General features: G+C 31.9%; 1 protein-coding gene across 2 annotated transcripts; it reads right to left on the minus strand.

Moving 5' to 3' along the window:
* Positions 1-12436: 12436 nt before the first annotated feature.
* LOC114283352 (putative methyltransferase PMT14) lies at positions 12437-21141 on the minus strand. 2 transcript variants are annotated; one of them, XM_028226162.2, is made up of 7 exons: positions 20831-21141; positions 17815-18511; positions 16907-17117; positions 15756-16038; positions 14292-14678; positions 13874-13951; positions 12437-12992 (listed from the first exon to the last, which is right to left on the minus strand). In XM_028226162.2, the coding sequence occupies exons 2-7, from the start codon at positions 18478-18480 to the stop codon at positions 12755-12757; spliced, it is 1863 nt and encodes a 620-aa protein (XP_028081963.2). In that variant the 5' UTR covers positions 18481-18511; positions 20831-21141; the 3' UTR covers positions 12437-12754. The 2 variants fall into 2 exon arrangements, with proteins under 2 accessions (XP_028081963.2, XP_028081964.2); XM_028226163.2 differs by having other exon boundaries at positions 17815-18500; positions 20831-21066.
* Between the last annotated feature and the right edge of the window lie 1286 nt (positions 21142-22427).

Raw genomic sequence — 22427 nt, forward strand, 5'->3', positions numbered from 1 at the left:
GTCTCAGATAGAAACCCTCGTTTTACGGCTAGGTTGTGGCAGAGTTTGTAGAGTGCCTTGGGCACTAGGTTGACCTTTAGTACGGCTTATCACCCTCAGACTGACGGGCAGTCCGAGCGTATTATTCAGATCCTTGAGGATATGCTTCGAGGTTGTGTCCTTGACTTTAGTGGGACGTAGGAGAGGCACTTGCCTTTGGTGGAGTTTGCCTACAACAACAGTTTTCAATCTAGCATCGGTATGGCACCGTTTGAGGCCTTGTATGGCCGACCGTGTAGGTCTCCAGTGTGTTGGGCCGAGGTGGGTGATGCACTTTTGTTGGGTCTGGAGTTAGTTAGGGAGACGACGGAGAAAGTTGAGCTTATCCGTAGGAGGCTTGTTACAGCCCAGAGTCGCCAAAAGAGTTATGCCGACCGTAGGAGGAGGCCTTTGGCGTTTGAAGTAGGTGATCATGTCTTCTTGAAAATATCACCTAGGCGAGGTTTGATGAGGTTCGGGAAGAGTGGGAAGTTATCCCCTCGGTTTATTGGTCCCTTTGAGATCCTTGAGAGGATTGGCGAGGTTGCTTATCATTTAGCTTTACCGCCGCAGTTGTCCGGAGTGCATGACGTGTTTCATGTGAGTATGCTTCGGAAATATGAGCCGAATCCATCCCATGTGTTAGATTGGACCGACTTGGAGGTAGATGAGGATGCCTCGTATGAGGAGAGGCCGGTTCGGGTCTTGGATAGACGGGATCAAGTCCTGCGTGGCAAGACCATTCCTTTGGTGAAGGTTTTGTGGAAACATCACGGAGTGGAGGAAGCCACTTGGGAACGTGAGTTGGAAGTTCACGAGAAATATCCGGACTTGTTTGTTGATGTGTAACCGTGTATTGGTAATTTTGTAATATCGTTGAACTTTAAGAACATTGCATGTGTCTTAAGTTGTAAAACATTGTGAATGTTTTGGTTAATGGAAGTTTGTTTTAACATTGCGTATGTTAAGTATATTGTGGAAATGCAAGCATGATGATAATGTTGCATGTATTATGGAATTGTGGAAAATGAGTTGAAATTGGTAAATTTCAAAAGAATGCATGTTGATAATGCAGGTTGTTATGAATAATGTGTTATGCCTCTTGAAAAGAGATGGGATTGACCGGTAATGGGTCGGGTTGTTTAATACTATGTTGTAATATTGTTGAGAACTGAGAAAATCTTATTTTTGAAAAACTTGTATTTAATTTCGGGGACGAAATTCTTTAAGGGGGGGAGGTTATAGCGATCCCGGTTGTCCCTTTACTGTTCTGTTGTATTCCGGACTCGGTTCCGTGATGTTGGTAGTGGTACACCTTGTTGTCATCCTTTAATTCCACTTGATTGAGTTTTAGGATGTATTGGGCAGAGTTGCTACAGGTTGGTTAAGCTTTGGTTTCAATTCTTTGTTGCCCAGATTTTAGGAGGTCTGCTCGAGCGGGTCTTCTTGCGCTCGAGCGGATATTGCACACTCCCAGATTTTTGTGTCCCTGAAAAATTTCTACAGGTGTGATTTTTACGCTCGAGCGGGTTTCTTTACGCTCGAGCGGTGGCGCTCGAGCGGGTACTCTGGCGCTCGAGCGGGTAGTACCTTTTTGGTGTAAGTTCTGGGAGGGGGAAATCTACGCTCGAGCGGACTGGTTTTCGCGCTCGAGCGGATGTGCTTTATTCTTGTGTCTTGGCGCTCGAGCGGGCCTTATTGCGCTCGAGCGTGTCCAGATTTTTGTTCTTGACGCTCAAGCGTTGTGTTCTCCGCTCGAGCGGGAACGTCGTATATCAGTTGACAACTAGGCATTTTAAAATCACTTTTTACATTCACACTCTCTCTCTTACTTTTCCAAAACGCCATTTGAGAGCTTCTCTCTCTAGAACCTTGCCTTCTATCTAGGTATTGATCTAGTTAGAGTTGTTTCCTCACCTTTGGCCTTTACAAAAAAGTTGTTGATCGTCGAGGGCTATCTTTTGATCCGAGAAACTTGTGATTTGGAGCAATTTCGTTTTTATCATCTTCTTCGTTGGGTGTCAACTTTTGAGGTAGGGATTCCTACTCATTCTTATGGTCTTTGACCTAGATTTTTGGTTGTTTTGATAAAGTGTTGAAGTTGGGAAAATTTTGGGACTTACGGTTTCAAAATGTGTTAAAGAGGGTTTTGTGATTTTGGGCTCATAATATGTAATTTGGGTTTCAAAACGGCGTTATTGTTGTTGGTTGTTAAAATATAGACCATTGGGTCAACATTGAGAAATGGGGTAGAAAACCCTAATTGGTTGTATAAATTAATTGGTATGATTAATTTGAGAAAATGGTGGTTATATGGAATTAAGTTGGAAATAATGAAATTGCCTCATTATATGGTTGAATAGTGGAGTTAGATTTGTTAATCGCTCACTTTTGAAAACATTGATATTTTATCTGTTGGAGCTTTTATTATCTGTTTAGAAATAATTGCTTGGGCTACCGGTGGAGGGTAGTTTTGATTGTTGTAGACAATGCATGATGATTAGGCAAACTAAAACTAATCAATTGGATATGTCATAGAGTATAACAGTTGATAGAATACATTAACGTTATGTATTGATTGATTGTGTATATGACCTTTGTGTATATACGTTGTGTGTGTGGGAGGAGATAGGGGATGTACTCCACGGTTTAGGGGAAGATAAGGGATGGACCTCTAAACCGGATGTTGTTTGGGAGGAGATAGGGGATGGACTCCACTGATACAGCTCATATGCTTGTCAGATAATGTATTGATATAGCTCATATTCTTATCTTTGGAAGTGTTGATACAGCTCGTATGCTTATCATTGGAAGTGTTGATATAGCTAATATGCATATCTGTTGAAATGTGGATACAGCTTGTATGCTTATCTGTTGAGATTTTGATACAACTAATATGTTTATCTATTGAAAATGGGAAATGTCTAATATGAGTCACTGTCTCATAGAAATGGTTGGCCAGGTTCTGAGCCGTTGATGTAAATTGTGAAATTGAAATGAAATATGAACATGGTAGTCATGAAATGGAAATGGGTTATGAATTGATTTATGGAAATTGAACATTTATCAATTGCTAATGTCTTAGTCATTACTCATACCGTGTTTAGCATATCTCTACTGGGCGTTGGCTCACCTTTTATGGGACATTATTTTCAGGTACAAGTAGTATGCCACCTCCAAGGACTTAGCTTGGATGATAATGAGAGTTAAAGACTCTTTTTTTGTTTATTTTGATGTATTACATGTAAATTCAAGCCAAGGACTTAATATGTGTTGAGTTAGTACTCTTTCTTTTTGTAACCAAGTGTTAACTTGGAAAACTGTAAGCCCATAGGGCATTTGCTTTTGTTGTTAACATATAATACAGTTGTAAGGATTACTCTGATGAATAGAAATAGTTGGTTTATTTTATATCGATGCATGTCTAACGTGATGGGTTTTATGTATTTTTTTTAGGGCATTACAAATATATTCATAGAACTACCAACTAACTCACTCCACTTTGCACACAATTTATATACTAAATCCTTGAAATTAAATCCATCATTATACTTGATAACCAATGTCACACCTCTAAACTTGCACATAAGAAACAAACAATTCTCCATCACTATAAATCCTGCAACAAACAACAATTACATTTCAGCAAACAACTCAAACACCCTAAAACAAAATCAAATACAGTGATAAAATTATCAACCAACTCAATCACATCCAAAAACCAACACTAATAACTTTAACAGTTAGCACCACCAAAGACCAAGAACAGTGAATAAGGCTTACACTTATTAGACATGGTAACTCGATTTGAATCTTACCATTACATTATGCAACCTTTTCATCTCCTATTCTCATACTCACTCATAAATTTATCACTGTTGAAAAAGTTAATCCAACATCACCCCCAAAATACACAGTGATAAAATTATCACTGTATAAAATAACAAACCAACACCTGTGTTCAATCAACACAATTTCGTAACCAAAAAAAATAAAAATCTAAAATTCAATCAACAAATACATATCTCAAAACTTTCAATATCATGATCAAAACACAAATTCAATCGCAACAGAAACAACAGAGTAACAACAATATCACCACAAAATCAAAATCACCAACTCAAACTAAAAAGAACCAAAACATTGAAATTGAAATCAAAATCAAAATCAAACATACCAATCGACCTAACTCCACAACACCGCAAATCAGAAAATGTAACTAAACACCAAACGCGAAATCGCAAATAGGAAGAATCACCAAGCACGCAATCACAAATCACAAATCGCGAAGATACACCAAGCGCGAAATCAGAAATCACGAAGCTCCACAATAATACAGTAGCAAATCATGAAGTTCCACAGAAATCCAAATCACAAACACAATATTTTGATGGAAAATCCAAACAGAAACGCACCAGAACATAGGAGGGGTAAAACGGTACCAAAGAAAAAGGCTCAGGACCTGTTGGTACACAAGATGAAAAGTCAGGACTAAGAAGGGAATAAGTGAAAAACTCAGGACCGGCCAGTAAAAAATCTTTAAAAAAATACTCTCCCTGCCCCTAACCCAAAGCCAATCGGGTTTTTCAAAAAATAATTCGAATCCAATCCTACCCTACAACCACCTCTAAATCTATCCTATTAGGATCGAGGGAGTAGGAGACCTGATGAATCGAGCCATTTTGCTATCCCTAGGGGATAGGATCTACAATCACAAACGATAAAATAACTATAATATTTGAATTTGGATTATTTGGTGCAACTTAAATCAATTGTTTATAATTTATTTTAATTGGAGAATCTCAGTTAGGTGGTGTGATACAATTTTTGTTTATAGTTTATTTACAATAAATAATTTAAATTAATTAATTACCTAAAAATTGATAACGAAATATTTTTAATTTTTAATAAATTGTACCAAAGACTGATTATGTATGGATGCTTCTTTTTTTTTTTTTTATTCCCACAACCTAAACCACTCCCCACTTTTGTCTTTTTATATTTTTATTTTTTAATCTCTTCTAAAATTATGGGGTCTTTTGGGAAGTTAGTAAAAAATCAGCTTCTAATTTTTTACCAATTTTAAGTCACATCACCTCTCACATAACTTACTCATAAAAAGATAAAATAAGTTTTAAAAAGTTAAAAATCTAAGGTAGTGTTTGGTAGAGTTTTGTAAATGTGATTTGAAAGTATGAGCTGTATTTTGAGTTTGTGTGTTGTGAAATTATGATTTGAGTGTAAAAAATTTGTTTGGTAAAGAGTTTTGATTTAAGTGAGAAATTGTTGATGTGACATTTGATATGTGATACAAAAATTTACAACTCATAACTAAATATACAACTCAAAATTATTTTAAAACACATAAAAAAATTTAAAATTTCATAAAATGTTTTTTTCGATTATATAAAAAAAAATACTATTCCACTCAACCGGTCAGACGTCCCATCAGGCAAAATTTTGAAAAAAAAAAAATTTTGAAAAGCACGGCTGCGCAAAAAACTCTGCAGAGTTTTAGAAACGTGTTTTGAAAACACGTTCCAAACACCATTCTGAAATCACTATGTAAAATCATATTTTAAAAATACAAACAAACCTAGCCTAAATTTTTTACCAGTTTTTCAAAATCCATCTAACTTATATTTACATTGAAAATTTGCGGGACTAGTTATCTTCAGACACGTGTCCGTACAAAACATGCATGGAAGTCAAAAGGAACGGCTGAGATTTAATATTAAAAAAAAATGTATAAGGTCGGCCAGATAGTGACTATCATAGTGTTTTTATTTGAAAATTGTCAACACTTCCATTGCTAAACTTTTTCCTTTTGCGATGCCTATTTGTTGTTTTGCATATGATGTTAGTTTTAACTGGTACATGACCCCAAAAAAAAAAAAACAACATAATATTGCTAGATGTGATATAAATCTGATATATTTATAATTATATATTTACATTTTTTTAGATGAATGAAGATAATGAAATAAATTTTAAAATTATTTGACACTTCTATGCGGTTGTTTTGAAAAGTTGGTTAAAATTTAATTTTTTTGATTTTTTAAAAAAATATATAAAAAAAATAGAAAGCTAATGTAACTTAAAATGGGTTAAAAATTAAAAAAGTATCTTTTAACCTTCTATCCAAAAGAGACCTTATAGATATTGGTAGAAAAAAAACAAACAAAAAAACAAAAATTTTGAATTGTGTGTTTTATGAAAAGACTATGACAAGTGATTTTTTTAGTTAAAAAGTCAAAAAATTACTCACAAAACCTAAAAATTCATACCAAAAAGTCAAAGATTCTTTTTTCTCTTTACTTTTTGCACATTTTTTCGTAAAAAATTAAAAAGTCATTCCAAACATACTAGTTTTTTTTACATCACATTTTAGCTAAAAAACTAAAAAATTACTAAAAAAACTTGTTCCCAACGAGGCCTAAGGAGTGGTTTAAAATGTTTTAAATAAGTATACTTTTTGATTTTTTATAAAAAAAAATTAAGTAGAAAAGTAAAAAAAAATTATTAGAAAAATAGAGAAAAGATATTGACAGATGTTAATTGATGTGACCTAGTAAGTGTTTGTATGTAAAAAAAGTACATTTTTTTAGTTTTTCTCAAATACCTACTAAAATTCAAATGTATAGTTGTATTTGTTTATTTTTTTGTCGACATAAAAAATGTGTAGTTGTATGTGAAAAAAATAACTAAAAAATAATAAACTCATCTCTATAAAATTTAGACCCACAATTTCACATTACGAGATGGCATATAATCATTAGGCCAAATCTGATTATTCACCTTTCAAACAGTGATAAGTAAAAGGTACGTGGACAAAGTGTTTTTCCAAAAAAGGGATAGTGTGAATTTCGAACATAAATAATAATAATATTCTCAAATTATAAATAGCTCTTGATACTAGAAAAAAGTTTTAATAAATTAAATAAAATAAAAATAAAAATAAATCATTAAAAAATAAGTTATACATACGAATAATTCATATTTTTTCATACAGCTAAAAAAATTATTTTTAAACATATTGACTTTTTTTTATTAAACCTCAAAGGAGGCCAATTATGAGCTTTTAAACATACTAATTTTTTATACTCATTTTATGCATTGGGAACTCTTGTTTTTTATGAAATTCTTGTACAATGTGTATAGAAATAATTTTTTGAATTTGTTTTAGGAAGTAAGTTAAAAGTTAGCGTTTTTATTTTTTTGACTTTAAAAAAAAATATGTGAAAAAATAGAAAAATGATGTGATCCATTAAGGTTCGTTTAGAATGTAGGTTGCCTTTTTGATTTTTTAATTATTTTAGCCTGAGGTTAAAAAATCTTGTTTAAAATAGACTTTTTAACATTTTTAACTTTTATGAGAGAAAAAATAAAATAATTATGATTTAAATATGACATTTTATCTTATTAAATTAAAAAAATTATTTTATTTTTTTATGATTATTTTGACCAAAAAACTCCCGATTAGCTTATGTTAAACGGGAGCTAAAAGTCAAATTTTTAATTTTTTTTTTTTTGTCAAAAGAAACCAAAATACATCCAAAAATGGTCCTTGAATGGCACATAGACAAGAGGGGTAGTTGTAAATGGCGGGAAATTTGTATTTGGGAGAGAGGAAGAGAGAGAGAGAGAGTAGGTTCCAACGGGCATTCGAAGACATGAGCTACCTGTCACAGAAGGTTGGGTTAAAGAAGAAGAAGATGTTGATTTCAATCCAATTTCATACTCAATTATTAAATACCTCTCACCATGTTATGACAAACTTGCCACTCAAAAACTTTTTTAAATTTTTAGTACAACACTAATTATTACTAAATAAAATCAAGCATTCATGAAAACGTAGTACAACCACTCCTTTAGGAGAAATGTGATATATTGGAAAATTTTAATATACACCTTTTTAAAAGAGTATAATATATATATTTTTAATTATGTTTTAGTTTGGAATATTGGGTAGGGTTGAGCAGTGGATATATCGATTCGTTCAAACTGATCAAACCGAATCAAACCGATTCGTCGCATTTTAAACAGATGCGTGATGGCGAGTGGATGGTTGCGGATTGATTTTTTTTCAATCTGCCTAGTTTTGGACGGATGGTGGATTTGAAGTTTCTTTGACCGCAATCGAACCGCCAAACCGCGAGCACCCTCAGTAATTTGTAAGACTTTGTATTTTTAATTTGTTTAGATATTCTGTTTATGTTTTCAATTGAAAAAAAGTTTAAATATTCTGTTGAATATATTCTGTTGAAAAAGAGTTTGCAATTTGAATATATTTTTTTAATTGAAAAAATTAAATGTATTATTTGTCCATATTTTTTTATTTTTAAATCTAACTCTAAAAATAATAAATAAAAAAGATGATATAAGCTAGTTAGTTTTTGTTTTCGAAAACAGATATAGATGTAACAATACAGAGGCATACAATTTCTACTACTACCTGTTCATAGTTTTGGTGGTTTGAATTGTTTTTATATTTTAAGAATCACAGATTGTAATACTTTATGTAGATGAGGCATATTGTAATTGTAATATGCAAATGAAGCATGCAGTTATTGTAATATTTTAAATTTTCAAACTTTCTTTCTTTGGATGAGGCATGCAGTCATTGACTATAATACTTTTTTTTTTTTTTTAAGGAAGTGCACAAGTTGAATTATGTTGAAAATTTATAAAATTTTAAACTGCCAAACCGATTTGCATCCGTCCGTCAATCCGCCAATCCACTTAATCCACATCTACCGAATTGACGAACGGATGCGGATTGATTTTCTTCAATCCACCAATCTGGCAAACAAATTACAGATTAGAGGTTTCGTGACCACAACCAACCCGCGCCACCCCTAATATTGGGTCAAGAGGTTAAAAGAGTAAAATGGTTATAAAAAAATATAATAGATTAAAAAGTCAATAAGATAAAAATGTCATATCCAAATCATAATCATTTTACTTTTTTTCTCACAAAAATTAAAAAAGTCAAAAAATTTAATCCAAATAAAGCTTTTTAACTCAAGCCAAAATAGTCAAAAAACCAACTCACTTCCCAAACGAAGCCTATGTCATTTTTTTCTTTAGTTATAATCATTTTTATTTTTTTAGTTATGCCTCATGTTATGTTTAGTTATGACACTTTTTTTTTTTTTAAAATTATGACTCAAAAAATTAAAGTTATACAATTTTATTTATTTTTTTAGTTATAAAGTACATATGATACATACCATTTTGAAGGATGTTCACTATAGTATTTCCCACGTATAACATAAAATTATTCGCAAACTACAATTTAATAAAAGTCTTTCATTTTGTTTCATAATTTAATAAATGACATGGATCCCTCCTGTTCATGATTTAGACTAGAGGGTGTTGTTCAGGCTTGTGTGATTTGATGATTCAAATTATTTATTTTGTTGAGCCCTTCGTGAATATCATCTATAAAAAAAATTAAATTAAATTAATCCAATAATCATAATTATTTAATTTATTATGCTTATCTAAAAAAATATGGACGTCAAGTGTCTCTTTAAAAATATGCTATTTATTTTTTAATGATAAACACAATAAATTAAATAGATGACAAATCTCAGATCAAGCTAGTTTCGTGTGTGGATAATATACATGAATAATCTTACAAAAAAAAATATTTAAATTATTAAAACGAAACCTGTGATCCATGAGGCCAAAAGACACTTTTCTATCCAGGTCATGGACGTGAGGGGACCAAAGTCCTTTAATAAACAACCAATCAATTTCAAATCCCTTTTTTGTGTTTATTTTAATTTATTTATTTATTTATTTATTTTAGAATTAAGAAAAAATTAACACAATTGGAAAGTTGCTGAAAGGATTTTGTTTTCGTAAGTGAAAAAGTTTAGTGACTTTGTAACTTTTTTAACATAAGATAAGCAATCTTGTTCTTCATCAATACAAAGAAAAGGGTTATAATAATTCATCATTTTTAATTAGGGTAATACAAAATAATTTATATATAAAGTTTGTATGGTATAACGTTTCTCATTTCATTTATATCCATTAATTATAAATTAACAGTATGTTATCATGGGTTATAATTTTTAAAAAATGCAATTCTCAATCATCATCACATCATTCTGTATAATTATTCTAATTTTGTACAGTAACACTTTACTTTTAATTACTCTCTTGGAGTTCACCAGACCAACATTACAAGTTTTTTTTCTCTGCGGCCCAGAAATATAACTTTCATTTGGTCATGAGCCCGACACAAGTCTAGTTAGTGTGGGCTGGGACATTACTTTAGTGTGGGACGTGGGCCAATTTTATTTTATTTTTCTCCCCCATTTTCATTGTTTTTTATGTTTTGTATTTTATGTAAAGTTGTTGGACAAATTATCTGGAAGTCCTATTTAAAAGAAAATAAATTTATTTAGTTCTATAACTTTTTGAATACTCTCAAAAGTTCACTATCGATTTTTCTTCTTCATTCTTCATGTGCATTTGCCTTCTCTCCCGCTTTCTCTTCTTGATTTCTGATGACCGACGACCATTCCTTACTTCTTCTCTCTCTCTTTTTAATATATAGTCACCGACGACCACCATTGTTTGGGGTTCACTGGCAACCATCGATCATTGACTCCTAACTTCACCATCACCAACGATAAAAGAGACGAGTTTCCGGCGAAGAAAATAAAAAGATCTACTTAGATCTACATCAAACCTGAGCAGATTTACATGAGATCCGACTAGATCTAAACCAAAAATAATTGTCGAATTACAATATTCTCTCTATATTTGTTTATTTCCTTCAATTTCTCAATTTTTCTACATTTTCTCTACGACACACTTTCTCTTTTCCTGTTTTAATAGAGAAAATTTTCAAATTCTAAACAAGTTGTTTTTAAGTTTTTAGTTACAGGCCGGCAAAGAAAATAAAAAGATCCTACTTAGATCTACATCAAATCTGAGTAGATTTACATGAGATCCGACTAGATCTAAACCAAAAATAGTTGTCGGATTACAATATTCTCTCTATATCTATTTATTTCCTTTAATTTCTCAATTTTTCTACATTTTCTCTACTACACACTTCTCTTTTCCTGTTTTAATAGAGAAAGTTCTTAAATTCTGAAAAAATTGTTTTTAAGTTTTTAGTTACAAGCGATGAAAATTGTAAAATTTTACAACTTCAGTTTTTTTTGTATTGAAATAAATCATGTTTTAAAACTGTAAAATTTTATAATTTTATAACATTCTTTAGAACTGTAAAATTTTACAATTTCATAACGTGTTTTCCACTTTGATTAATAAGGATAAATACTTAATAGAATCATACTTTGAAATTATAACATTTTACAATTTTAAAGCTTATTTTTCAGTTTGATCAATATTGGAGATTATTTGTTTAAACCCTACAAAAATTGAAAAATAACATATACTTTTTCCAATTGTTATTTGTTGTTATTATTTTTATTTTTTTTTTTTTTTTTGCTTTCAGTTTATCAATATTTAGCACATTTTGCTATGTTTTTCACTATAATTTTCCTATTTATTATTATTATTATTTTTTATTTCTAACAATATTCTGGACATTCCGATCAGTCTCAAGATCAACGATCATTTTGGACATTCTAGTGACTTCCAATGATGTTCAAAACACTCCACGATACTCCGGCAAACTTCCAGTACTCCGATGACTTTTCGGTGATGTTGAATATTCCGAAAAGTCTCCGATAACTACCTGACAGAAGTCTAACAGTGGTGGAATATAACAACGTTTTTAAAGTTTAAAAAAAAAATAAAAAATGAAAACAATTAAAAATATATATGACTAATTGGTACAAATATTTTATTTTGGAACTAGATAAATTTTAAACTTTATATATGGAACTTACTGATAAGCGACCCAAGTTTTTTTTTTTTTTTTTTTTTTGAACTCCTATCTTATGAAAAGTTTGAAAACACCATTTTTTCGTGATAGTTTCAATACATGTGAAATTTATTTTCGAAAATTCAAAAACAACAATTAGAATTTCCAAAGACAATTTTTGAAAATAGTTTTATCAAATAAGTTACTAGAAAATCAAAAAATAAAAAATGCAAGCACAACCAAACAAATTAATATCGATAATCAAATAAAAACATTCTGATATCCAAATCTATCTACCTATATATATATATATATATATATGTATGTATTCTATTATATAATATGAACAGCCAAATTCGCGTGAACATTGTCCCACCTTTCACCATTCTCAAACTGCCCTTATACGACAATCTCTATGTAATTATTTTAAATTTTAATTTCGAATTTTAAATTTTGATAATTTCTTCAATATTCTTTTTTTTTAAATGAACAACTTATATAAACAGCAGTATTTTTCACGAATGGAATTAATGGGAAGAAAAAAAAAAAAAAAAAAAGAGGGGAAAGCTAATTAACATCATAATTATTTAACATCAATTTAAACATCCTTTACCCTAATTATTCATACACCTACAAATATTTCTTCTTCAATTCCCTCAAAAATCACGCATCCAAAATCACTATCGAGAATTTCAAATTTTACATAAATATGCTCTAAATCAACAATAACATATAGAAATTAACTTTAATATGAAATTAACTTACCTATGCCATCTCCGAGGACAGGACTCTTTGAACCCCCTCCGCCACAAAGCACTTCAATTTTACCATTTTGTCATAAATCAGTCGTACACTTCCATACCCGAAAACCGCCACGGTTCACTGATCATTAGATGTGCTGTTTCCTGCACTGCCAACCCAATATTGTTTGACGGCGACAAGTATCTTTTCAGGCACCAAAGGGCCGTCCTCATGGTCCATCATCTTGGCTTCCCATCTCATGCCACCAACAATTTTCTTCACCTTGTTGAGGACATCAACTTTATCGCGGAATATGACTGCCCCTTCAGGCCGCAAAATACGATCCATCTCCAAAAGGATGTCTTCAAGTTTACACCTGTTTATACATATGAGACTCATCATTGATCACACCTTAAAAGTAGTGTGAAACTTTAATGCTGGTAAATCAATTAATTTTTCCATCACACTATTTTTTATATAAAAATAGTAATAATTAGTCCGAACCAGGGATCCAGATAAACGGGATTAATCAAAGAAAAGAATGATTTGTAATGCTGAAACTAAATACAGGAAATTTAGATTTGTTTTCAAATATTCATTTTGCAATGTTTTCAATTTTGCATTGGACTTTTCTAAGAATAGTGGACGAAAATTTGATAAAGAGATTTAAATCTAAGCACAAACTTCAGGAATGTGAACAATACACTTTGCTGCTAAAAAATTGAGATTAATTATTTTTAGATAGGATTAGTTTTCAAATATTCATTTTGCAATGTTTTCAATTTTGTTACTTTATGTTTCTAAGACAAAATTTTTATAAAGACTGAACTAGTTCTCACAGTATAGACTGCTTTTCCAAGGGGACTTTTGTTTGGTCGAGTTTTCAAACCTGCTTTGTGAAAAAATTTCAAAAATAAAATTGGTGAAAAAATGAAAGGAAAAAAAAAAAAGTACTCATTATTTTCACATATTTTTATCTTTTTTGGGGCAGAAACAATTTTTGAAAATTCCAAAATATATTTTTTGATGTTTAATTTTGTCGAACTAGTTTCTAATTTTTCAAAAAAAAAAAAAAAATCAGAAAACTCAACCAAACAAGGACACACAAGAATATGTAAAAAATCGGGGGCACCAGAAATTTCTGAAACTGTACTAGGTGATAAATTAGGCTATTTTGTAAAGCTATTAGCAAACTTAAAAGAAGCAAAACCTAATATGCTAATTGATGTCATTCAATCAGAGGATGAAGAGACCTACTTGTTCTCATACAAGCTGAATACACCATTAGCATGAATGAGATCGTAACTCCTTGGATAAGTAGAGAAACCTTCACACCTGAAAGAATAAAACAAAATAAATTTTACTGGATTTCCATGAAATCAAAATTTCATTTTCATCATTCTTTATAATTACTAGAGAGAGCGAGAAATAGTAACATGATAGGGGATTTTTACTCTTTTTTAAGGTTTTGATTATTTGTCCTCATCAATGAAATCTCAAAAAGCTGCCTAATCCTCAAGACTGGGTTGAAGTTTAATTCAGAACACATCCACAAATTAACCCATCCATAGCAATATTGCAAACAAATCAAACGCTACCAAAATTTCAAGACAGTCCGAAAAGTAATTTATGTGAGTTTCTGATAAGGATAACATGAGAATTTGATGGGACATACCAGTCATGATATATGCCAATTAGACCCCTCTCATAAATAACACCTAGAGTATTCTGAGCAATGGTAGGCACAACATTCATAACCCATGATTTTGGTGATTCTAGTGCTGCTGCGAAACCTCCAAGGCCTGCATTCATATCCATTATGTTCCTATATCTTGTAGTGCCTATTAAACTATTGATCCTTTTATAAGCATTTACGTGCTTTTTCCAATTTTTATTGTCTTCGTCGTAAGTTTCAACTGTGACCCCTGGAACAGATCCCTTAGCTATTCGAGGAGGGACTGCAAATAGCCTAGCTGGAAACTTCTTCAATTCTCCTCCTGCTACTTCATTTGCACTGGTAACCTCAGGGAAGGGAGTTATGCATGCCTCCATTTGCTTGTTCCTACAATTCACACAGAACTAGAATTTATAATGCAAATAATATAAATAAATAAATATTACAATTTAAAAAAAAATGAAAGAGAAAATAAGAAACAATGAGGACACAGATGTTTACTGAACAACTTGAGTGAATCATAAACTTAAGTTACTTACATTGAGGATTACTAATCAAAAAATTCATAATGTTGTAATAAGTTCCATCTATTGTTGTCAGGAGGCATAACAACAATCTTGGAATGACATGTATCATGATTCACACATCAGAAATTTGTTAAAACCCAATTGCTTCTAAAACAAGCCTACCAGTATTTAACTGATATAGGTCAGAAAAGCTAATAAAATTACCAGTATTTGCTGTTAATAACTAAATGAACAGAGAAATCAATATCTGAAGACCTTTTTATTATCTCCAATAAGTTTTTGGAATTTCACATATTAGCCTTTTTTTTGAGCATCAACAAAATTTTATTAAAAAAGAAAAATGAAAGAGGACAAGACGTCATACAAAGGAAAAAGAACGAAACGAAAGCACAAAAATTTCACTTGTTAGTCGCTCTCGTCGCTTAGATCAGATTCAAAATAAGGAATCATGAACAATGAAAAGAGACAAAATGGACTATTAAATGGAATTAGATATTAGAAAGGAAAGTTTCCGTCAGATGATGTACTGAAAATCTGACAGTATTCCATGATGTAGGCCGTGATGAGGGAGGACTCTCTTGTGAATACTTTAGGATTCTGAATTCACCATATATCAAGAAACATTTGTGAACGATATCTATTGGATGATCTTTTGAGCCAGGATGCAGTGCAACTTCATTATGTTGGCACTAAGACGTGCTCCTAGTGGTGTAAAATCTATTTATCATACAGATTGTCGAAGCTGAAGCTTAGAAGTAGAATCAAGTTAATACATGAAGTTGTCTTAAATGAAGTTGCAATAACAAGAAAACATGATGAACAATAGACCTCTGATGTTCTTCAAGCAACTTACTGTACCTTTATCAAAGGACCCATATCACAGGAATAAAGCATAAAAAGAGTGCCTTTAACAAAATTGTGATCTGTTGTGACTCACCAGACATCATCAGCGTCCTTCAATTTACAAATATTGGCAGACTGACTTTGGCAGGATTTGGCATTCACTTTTTTCCTCCAGATGGCAATATCTCCTTTCTCATACTTTTTCTCCCAGCAAAGAAGTTCAGCCAGCTCTTCAATCTTGCTTTGCTCTGCCTTCACATCTTCCTTAGACCGTTTCCATGTCTTGTAGTAGGTCTTCCAATTAATAGGAGGGCCAGATAAGATCCAGTATCCACCAGGTCTAAGTACTCGATCAATTTCCATTAGGTACATCCCCTCTGCATATTACAGATAGTGGGTAAAGTTCATCAATTTCAGATAAATACACAAAGTTGATTCGAGATTATATTGTCAATAAATTTCAGAACTAAACAGCTTGGAGTCAAAATGAAATTTAGAAAATTCAGTCAAAAAGGAAAATATCAATCTCTGTCCTTTCTCTGTTGAATCCTGTCATCATGTTCACAGCTAACTCTAGAGAAATTTTGCAACCTTTAACCCCACCTTCAAAAATATGTAAAATAAAATTTATTCAGACAATCTCAGAAGTAAATTTCTTGCCTTAATAAACAGATGTAAAGTTGTCGTATCCTAATTTTTTCAGGTAGACAATTTATAAATTTAAATAATTACTAGACAAAAATAAACAAGCAGATACATCACCACATCCAATAGTTGCTTGTGATGGACTGGAATTAATTGCTTCCAAGTGAGCCATAGTATCAATAGTACATGATACATGATATGATCATGTGTATGAACTCCGGTGTAAGATATAGAGTGTATTCGCTCAAGTGATTCAAGAGAATGATCATCAATTAGTTTGATGTTTAATCTGTGATGTAAACCCTGGACCCCATATGTTGGACATGAAGTCTATGTCTTTGGTCTTAAAATTGTCAGGAGAATAATCATCAATTAATTCCTTTTATTTCCGATCACTGATTAATGTTGTGTATATAATTTTTAAAAGTACCATGATCGTCATGTTGTTCCCAAAAAAAAAGAAGTTATGATCATCATACCTTTCCCCTAATCTTTTTATGTAAATATGAAGTGCCCTAACCAACAAAATAATACGTTTTGACCATGTAAACAAATTTAAATGACTTGACAACTTTGGCACTTGCTATTTGTAGAACGTACCATTTGATGTCCATGGTATTAAACACCGAGAACATTGAGCCATATCAAATGCATTAGATGGGTACGGAAGACGGATTGTTCCAAGAACACCAATAACAGCAGGCACACCCCGCTCCAATGCAAATTGGACTTGTGCTTCATGATTGTCTTTTGGTGCAAATGACATAGCCAACACATTTCTCTTCAGCAAATAAGCACCCCAGCTTGCAACCTATGTAATAATTGAGGTCTAATAAGAAGCCACACACTGGCAGTAAAAACAAAAGGCGAGTATAAAGAAATTACAACTACCCCATAATTGTGCACTATTTATACCGGACTACCCAAAACAAAACAAAGAGTTACAACATTTGCAGTAATTGCACACTATCTATGCAGGACTACCCACAACAAAACAAACAATTACAACATTTGTAGTAATTGCAGAGATGCAATTGAGAAAAAGGATTTAGTCCAAAACTTTTACCATGAACCGTAAAAAATACATATTGAACAATGAAAGAGGAAAAAAAACAAGCAACATAAATTATTAAATGAATAAACGTTTAATCCATAATCAATGAAGAAACAATGTTAATTTTAGAAATTTTAAAATATATTGATATAATATTACGTTCAGTTTTGTACATGAGAACCCACCACGACTATTGAAAGGCTAAGTCCATTTAGAGTTAGTCAGTTAATAGAAAGTCCCATTATTACTTAAAGAGGTAGGGGGTAGTTGAAGGCCTAGACCAAAGAGGCTGCCTAGGAGACAGCCCAGGATGATCCCTGCTTAAGTGGGCTTCTCCCAGGCGAGTTGTGTGACTCCAGGGGTTCAAGAGTCTGCCTGTGACAATGATGGATCAAATGCAAATAATGATACTCGATGAAGAAAAGGATAAGAATAAGCAAAGGAAACAACATACTCCACAACCCGTATCCAATGCTGTTCTGATAGAGCCATCTGCAATTGGAATCACTGATGCAAGTTCATCAATATATGCATCTGCGCCTTGAGGGAACATTGTTCCTCCACCTGGAAATTTGAACACATTACCCTGGAACTCTACCCAGTTCTGGACAGCCTTCTCAACAGTCAAGCTTTTATAAGGAACATTGGCATAATAGACATAGTCTCGGCTTTTTGGCCAGGAAAATGGAGTCACATATCCTCTGGGTGCTGGAATAAGACAATGCAACTTTTCCTCTTTTGGTGGACAATGCCTTTCTCTGTATATCATATTTTCCCTTGGGAAGCTCATAGCCCGGTCCTGTTCCTGGCAAGGAGTATAATCAGTGTATTGTAAATCACATGGCTTAAACACTTTGGATTTTGGCTCCATAGAGTCAATTATCGGAACATCATTGTGATGAGTTTCAAAGTTCAGTGTGGGAAAGACATCACAATCTGTTTGCTTGGTTATTTGTTCGGCTATCTTGTCTCCCCTTCCAATACCAGTTATAAATCCCTTTGTAGCACCACTTCTCTGCCATGCTCCCAGTACATAAAAGAAACAACACAGACCAAGAACAATCAATATAGACACTGGACCTCGAGCTCTGTTGCCTGACGAGTTATGCTTAGAGCCCATAATATGCCAGGGATAGCAACCTGAAAGCTCACTGTAATGTGAAAGAAGTTTAAGAAAAATTACTTGCCATGTATAATTAAAGGTTGATAAGATAAAACTGAATATGAAACAAACATTGTTGGAGTAAATACAGTGGTTTACGGTGCATTGTAGTTATCAGAGAATGCTGAAAAAAAACATAGATCATTGTTGAACTTGAACCGAGAAAACCAATTCAATACAAGGGGTAAGACCGTAAGATACACTAACATACAATAAATCCACAAACCTAGATCAACTTTATCTCAACCGACAGAAGAACTAATTAAAAATTGTCTATAAACTTCTACAGATGCTCTCACTTAGCCAAAGAATTAGCTCGCAATCATAAGAGATTTTTGTGGTTACAGGAAAGAGGGAGAAAATAATAACTCTACATGCTAGAAACAATTATGTAGTTCATTATGTGCAGAAAGCTTCCCTTTCTTTCTCTTTTATATCTTTTGTTGTTTCTATGATGTATGTAGTTCCACTAAGCTAGCCATATAAATATGCTTCCATGATTCTAGCTAATGTCTAGTCAGTCAATAGGCACGAGGCTTGAAATTATAAGAGAATTTTGTGTACGTGCTCCAGGATTGGGAGGAACAGAGTGGGTTAGGGAGGGGTGATAAAGAATAGAATACTGGTGTCATGTAAAGATATCCCTCAATCCTACCCAACACATGAGTCAGGTACTGCAAGGTGTAAAACATCAATTTTGATGATGAAGGCCTGACATCATGTTGAAGGTTTTTACAATCAAACCTTTCCATATTTTTCACAACAAAAAAAGGTTAGTCAAAAAGAATTGTGCACAATTCAACCAAAAATAGTTTAGAATTGGTGCCTTGCAATCCCATAATCAGCATCAGCATAAAGGAATTGCACAAAACTGGAACAAAAAGCTTAAATGAGTTTTGGACACTTCTTATTCCAAAGATTAGAACAACAAACTGAATAGCAACCAAGTCCAAAAATGAGATTATGCATATGAACTTTCTCTATGGCAATATGATTGTGCCCCTCCGCCTTCAATCTTCAAAAAAAGGCCAACTGCTACATAGAGTCATCAATAAACTAATGAACCATGAAAGTGCCACCAAAATCAGTGTTTCCAAGTTTTGTCTAGTTATTTAACACCACAAAAGGGCATTGGGGGCACAAATCACAAATGACTCACCCCGATAACAAGTTTCCTAAGTAAACAAAGGGTCCTTGCTTAAAAGCTCATGCTTCAAACACGAGAAAGAAAATTCGAGTTTGAGGGCAACCACTTTGTGCAAATAATGTCAAAGGTTAGGGCCTTGTTTGGTTTCTCTCTTGAGACATTTTTTGAGAAAAAATTTCAAAAATTTGTTTGGTTGAAAATTTTTGGAAAAAAAAATCCAAAATCACTTCTCTCTATTATACATCAATAAATCATTTTTTCTCTCTCGTCTGTCCTTTTCTTACCTCCTACACATTAATCAATCACTTTTTCTCTCACACCCATCTATTGAACTTAAAAAAAAATTAAATTAAATTAAAATAAATCATTCAAAACTCCAAAACTATTTTCAAAACATACCACCAAACAAATTTTCAAATTTTGTAAACTTTACTAGAAAATTATTTTTCAAAATTGTTTCGCAATATACACAATGGCCTAGATCTATATGTATTCCACCCCTCTAAACACCCTCGATTAATGGAACAACCAATGTTTATTAAATAAAATATATAAATTAAACCCAAACTTTTTAACAATAAAATGCAACAAATTTGTCCCAAATCATTGTAAAGGCACTCATATTTCAAAACTTTCATGGTTACCCCAACTTTTAAGGCCAAAACAACTTTAGATGATGAGAGTGATTGAACCAAAGGCACAAAATGAAATCATATCACGATTGATTTGACTCAAGAAACAAAGAGAAGATCATACTCGCCGCCTCTAAACCCAAAATTCAATTTGAAACATATTTGCATCTCCATCAAATCTATCGTTCTCGATGTGAAATTCTCCAGATTTCAAAAATTCAAGTAAAATACAGAAAAATAAAAAATCACAAGTAAAACTTGACAACCAAAAAGAAAATCAAGTGATTGCTTTGTTCATAACGAAATCAAAAACATATTATACATCATATAATTCATAAATAGACAGGTTAAATTGTATGTATATATGCAGATCTTAAAAGCAAAGAAAGAAAAAATCAAATAGAGATGAACTGAAGTGAATCATCGATCATCAACTAATAGTGATTTGAGCAGAACAATAAGTAAAACTAGAAACGAAGAAGATAATGATTGAACCAAAAAGTGGAAATCAACTGAATCGATTCATTACCTGATAGTGAGAGCTCGTAATAGATCGATCCGAAGCTAAAAGGGTTTTAATCAATTCACAGACTCCACACTCTGCTATAAATGATGACTAGCAGAGAATGAATGCGTGAAGTCTTGAGAGAGAGAGAGAGAGAGAGAGAGAGATTTTTTTGTTGGATTCAAATGTCTCCACCATATATGTCCACCTTGTGTATACCTTGGGTAAATAATAATCAATGGGTATGTACCACTTTGTGAGAATAATTAGGAATAGATAAATATATAAATATAGTACATAATTTAAAGTCAAATTTATGAAAAATTAAAATATTATTTGTGATGTGAAATGTTAAATATATTAATGCCCTTTCAGTGTTAGGAATCATCTGTGATAAATAATGATAAGGCATATAAATTTTTATTTAAATTTATAAATATTTTTTTTTTCTCATTCAACTTCTCTATTCAAATCTTGTGATAGAGAATTCTAAAATTATTTTTTTAAAATAATTATAAATATATTTAATAATAAAAATAAAAGGAGTAATATAATAAATTAATATATTTTAAATTGACTTTAAAGTACTAGTTACATATTCTATTAAAAATTAGAATTTTAAAATAAATTATTATTGTGAGATGAAAGGAGTAATATTTTTATATAATAATTACAACCACTAGTAACTGCTGAATAACTTTTTTTCTTTTGAATTGATAAAAAAAAATTACTTTATCTAATTGTTTCCTTAATTACCAAACAATTAAATAATAATAATATCATAAATTTGCATGTGGTAAGTGTCGGTCGGTGGCCGTTAAAACGTTAGTTGAATTTTGTTTGGCAGTAAATTCGGAGGATCGGACGGTCGGCGATGCCGCCGATGTCGGGGAGTGAGGAAAGGAGAGACAACGTTGGACTCTTGTTCTTTTTGGGGTTATCTGCCAAAAAGTGGGGACTGATTGAATACGTTCGGGTGTACAGTACGACGTTGTGTACCAGTTGAGCGCGTGATTGATTGAAAGTCATCATGTTAAAATACCAAACACGCACATGTGAGAGAGTTCATGGCTACGTTGGTTTAATTTTAAAATTATGATTGAAATGTGAAATTGTATTTTAAATTTTGAGTTTTTGAATAATGATTTAAAAAGAAAAAATTTATTTAGTTATGAGTTTTAAAAATAATTTTAAGATAATTTGTATTTTTTTAATTGATTGATATATATATAGAATGTGAGAGAATGTGATAAGAGAGATAAGAGAGAAAAGTGATTAATTGATTGATTAATAATAATAAATAAATAAATAAAAGAATATAGAGGAGTTTGTTGGACAATCTTCACTGTATTTAAAAAGATTAAATTATGTTGTGTACATAACAACAACAAGAATAAAAGAAATAGAGAAAATGAGAGAATTTGTTTGATTACAAAAATCAAACTTGAAATAAAAAAATAAATAAATAAAACTACAGATTTTATTTTGTTACAAAAACAAAATTAAAATCTGATTAAAAACAAATAAAGACAGAATAAAATTAAACAACTTACTTGGTTAATTTATTTGAATAACTTTTCTGATCAAGTCCAGTGTTTAACACTGTGTCCTTAAGACTGAT

Source organism: Camellia sinensis, chromosome 11, assembly GCF_055761805.1.
Source record: "Camellia sinensis isolate YWXY chromosome 11, ASM5576180v1, whole genome shotgun sequence".
In the NCBI taxonomy this organism is placed as follows: Eukaryota; Viridiplantae; Streptophyta; class Magnoliopsida; order Ericales; family Theaceae; genus Camellia; species Camellia sinensis.

Excerpts from the sequence above, each read along its gene's own strand:
- LOC114283352 (XM_028226162.2), bottom strand. The coding sequence starts at position 18,480 with ATGGGCTCTAAGCATAACTCGTCAGGCAACAGAGCTCGAGGTCCAGTG. Across the intron at positions 17,118-17,814 it reads CATTGGATACGGGTTGTGGA|GTTGCAAGCTGGGGTGCTTA; the intron begins GTATGTTGTTTC and ends ATTATTACATAG. Across the intron at positions 12,993-13,873 it reads TTCAGCTTGTATGAGAACAA|GTGTAAACTTGAAGACATCC; the intron begins GTAGGTCTCTTC and ends ATGTATAAACAG.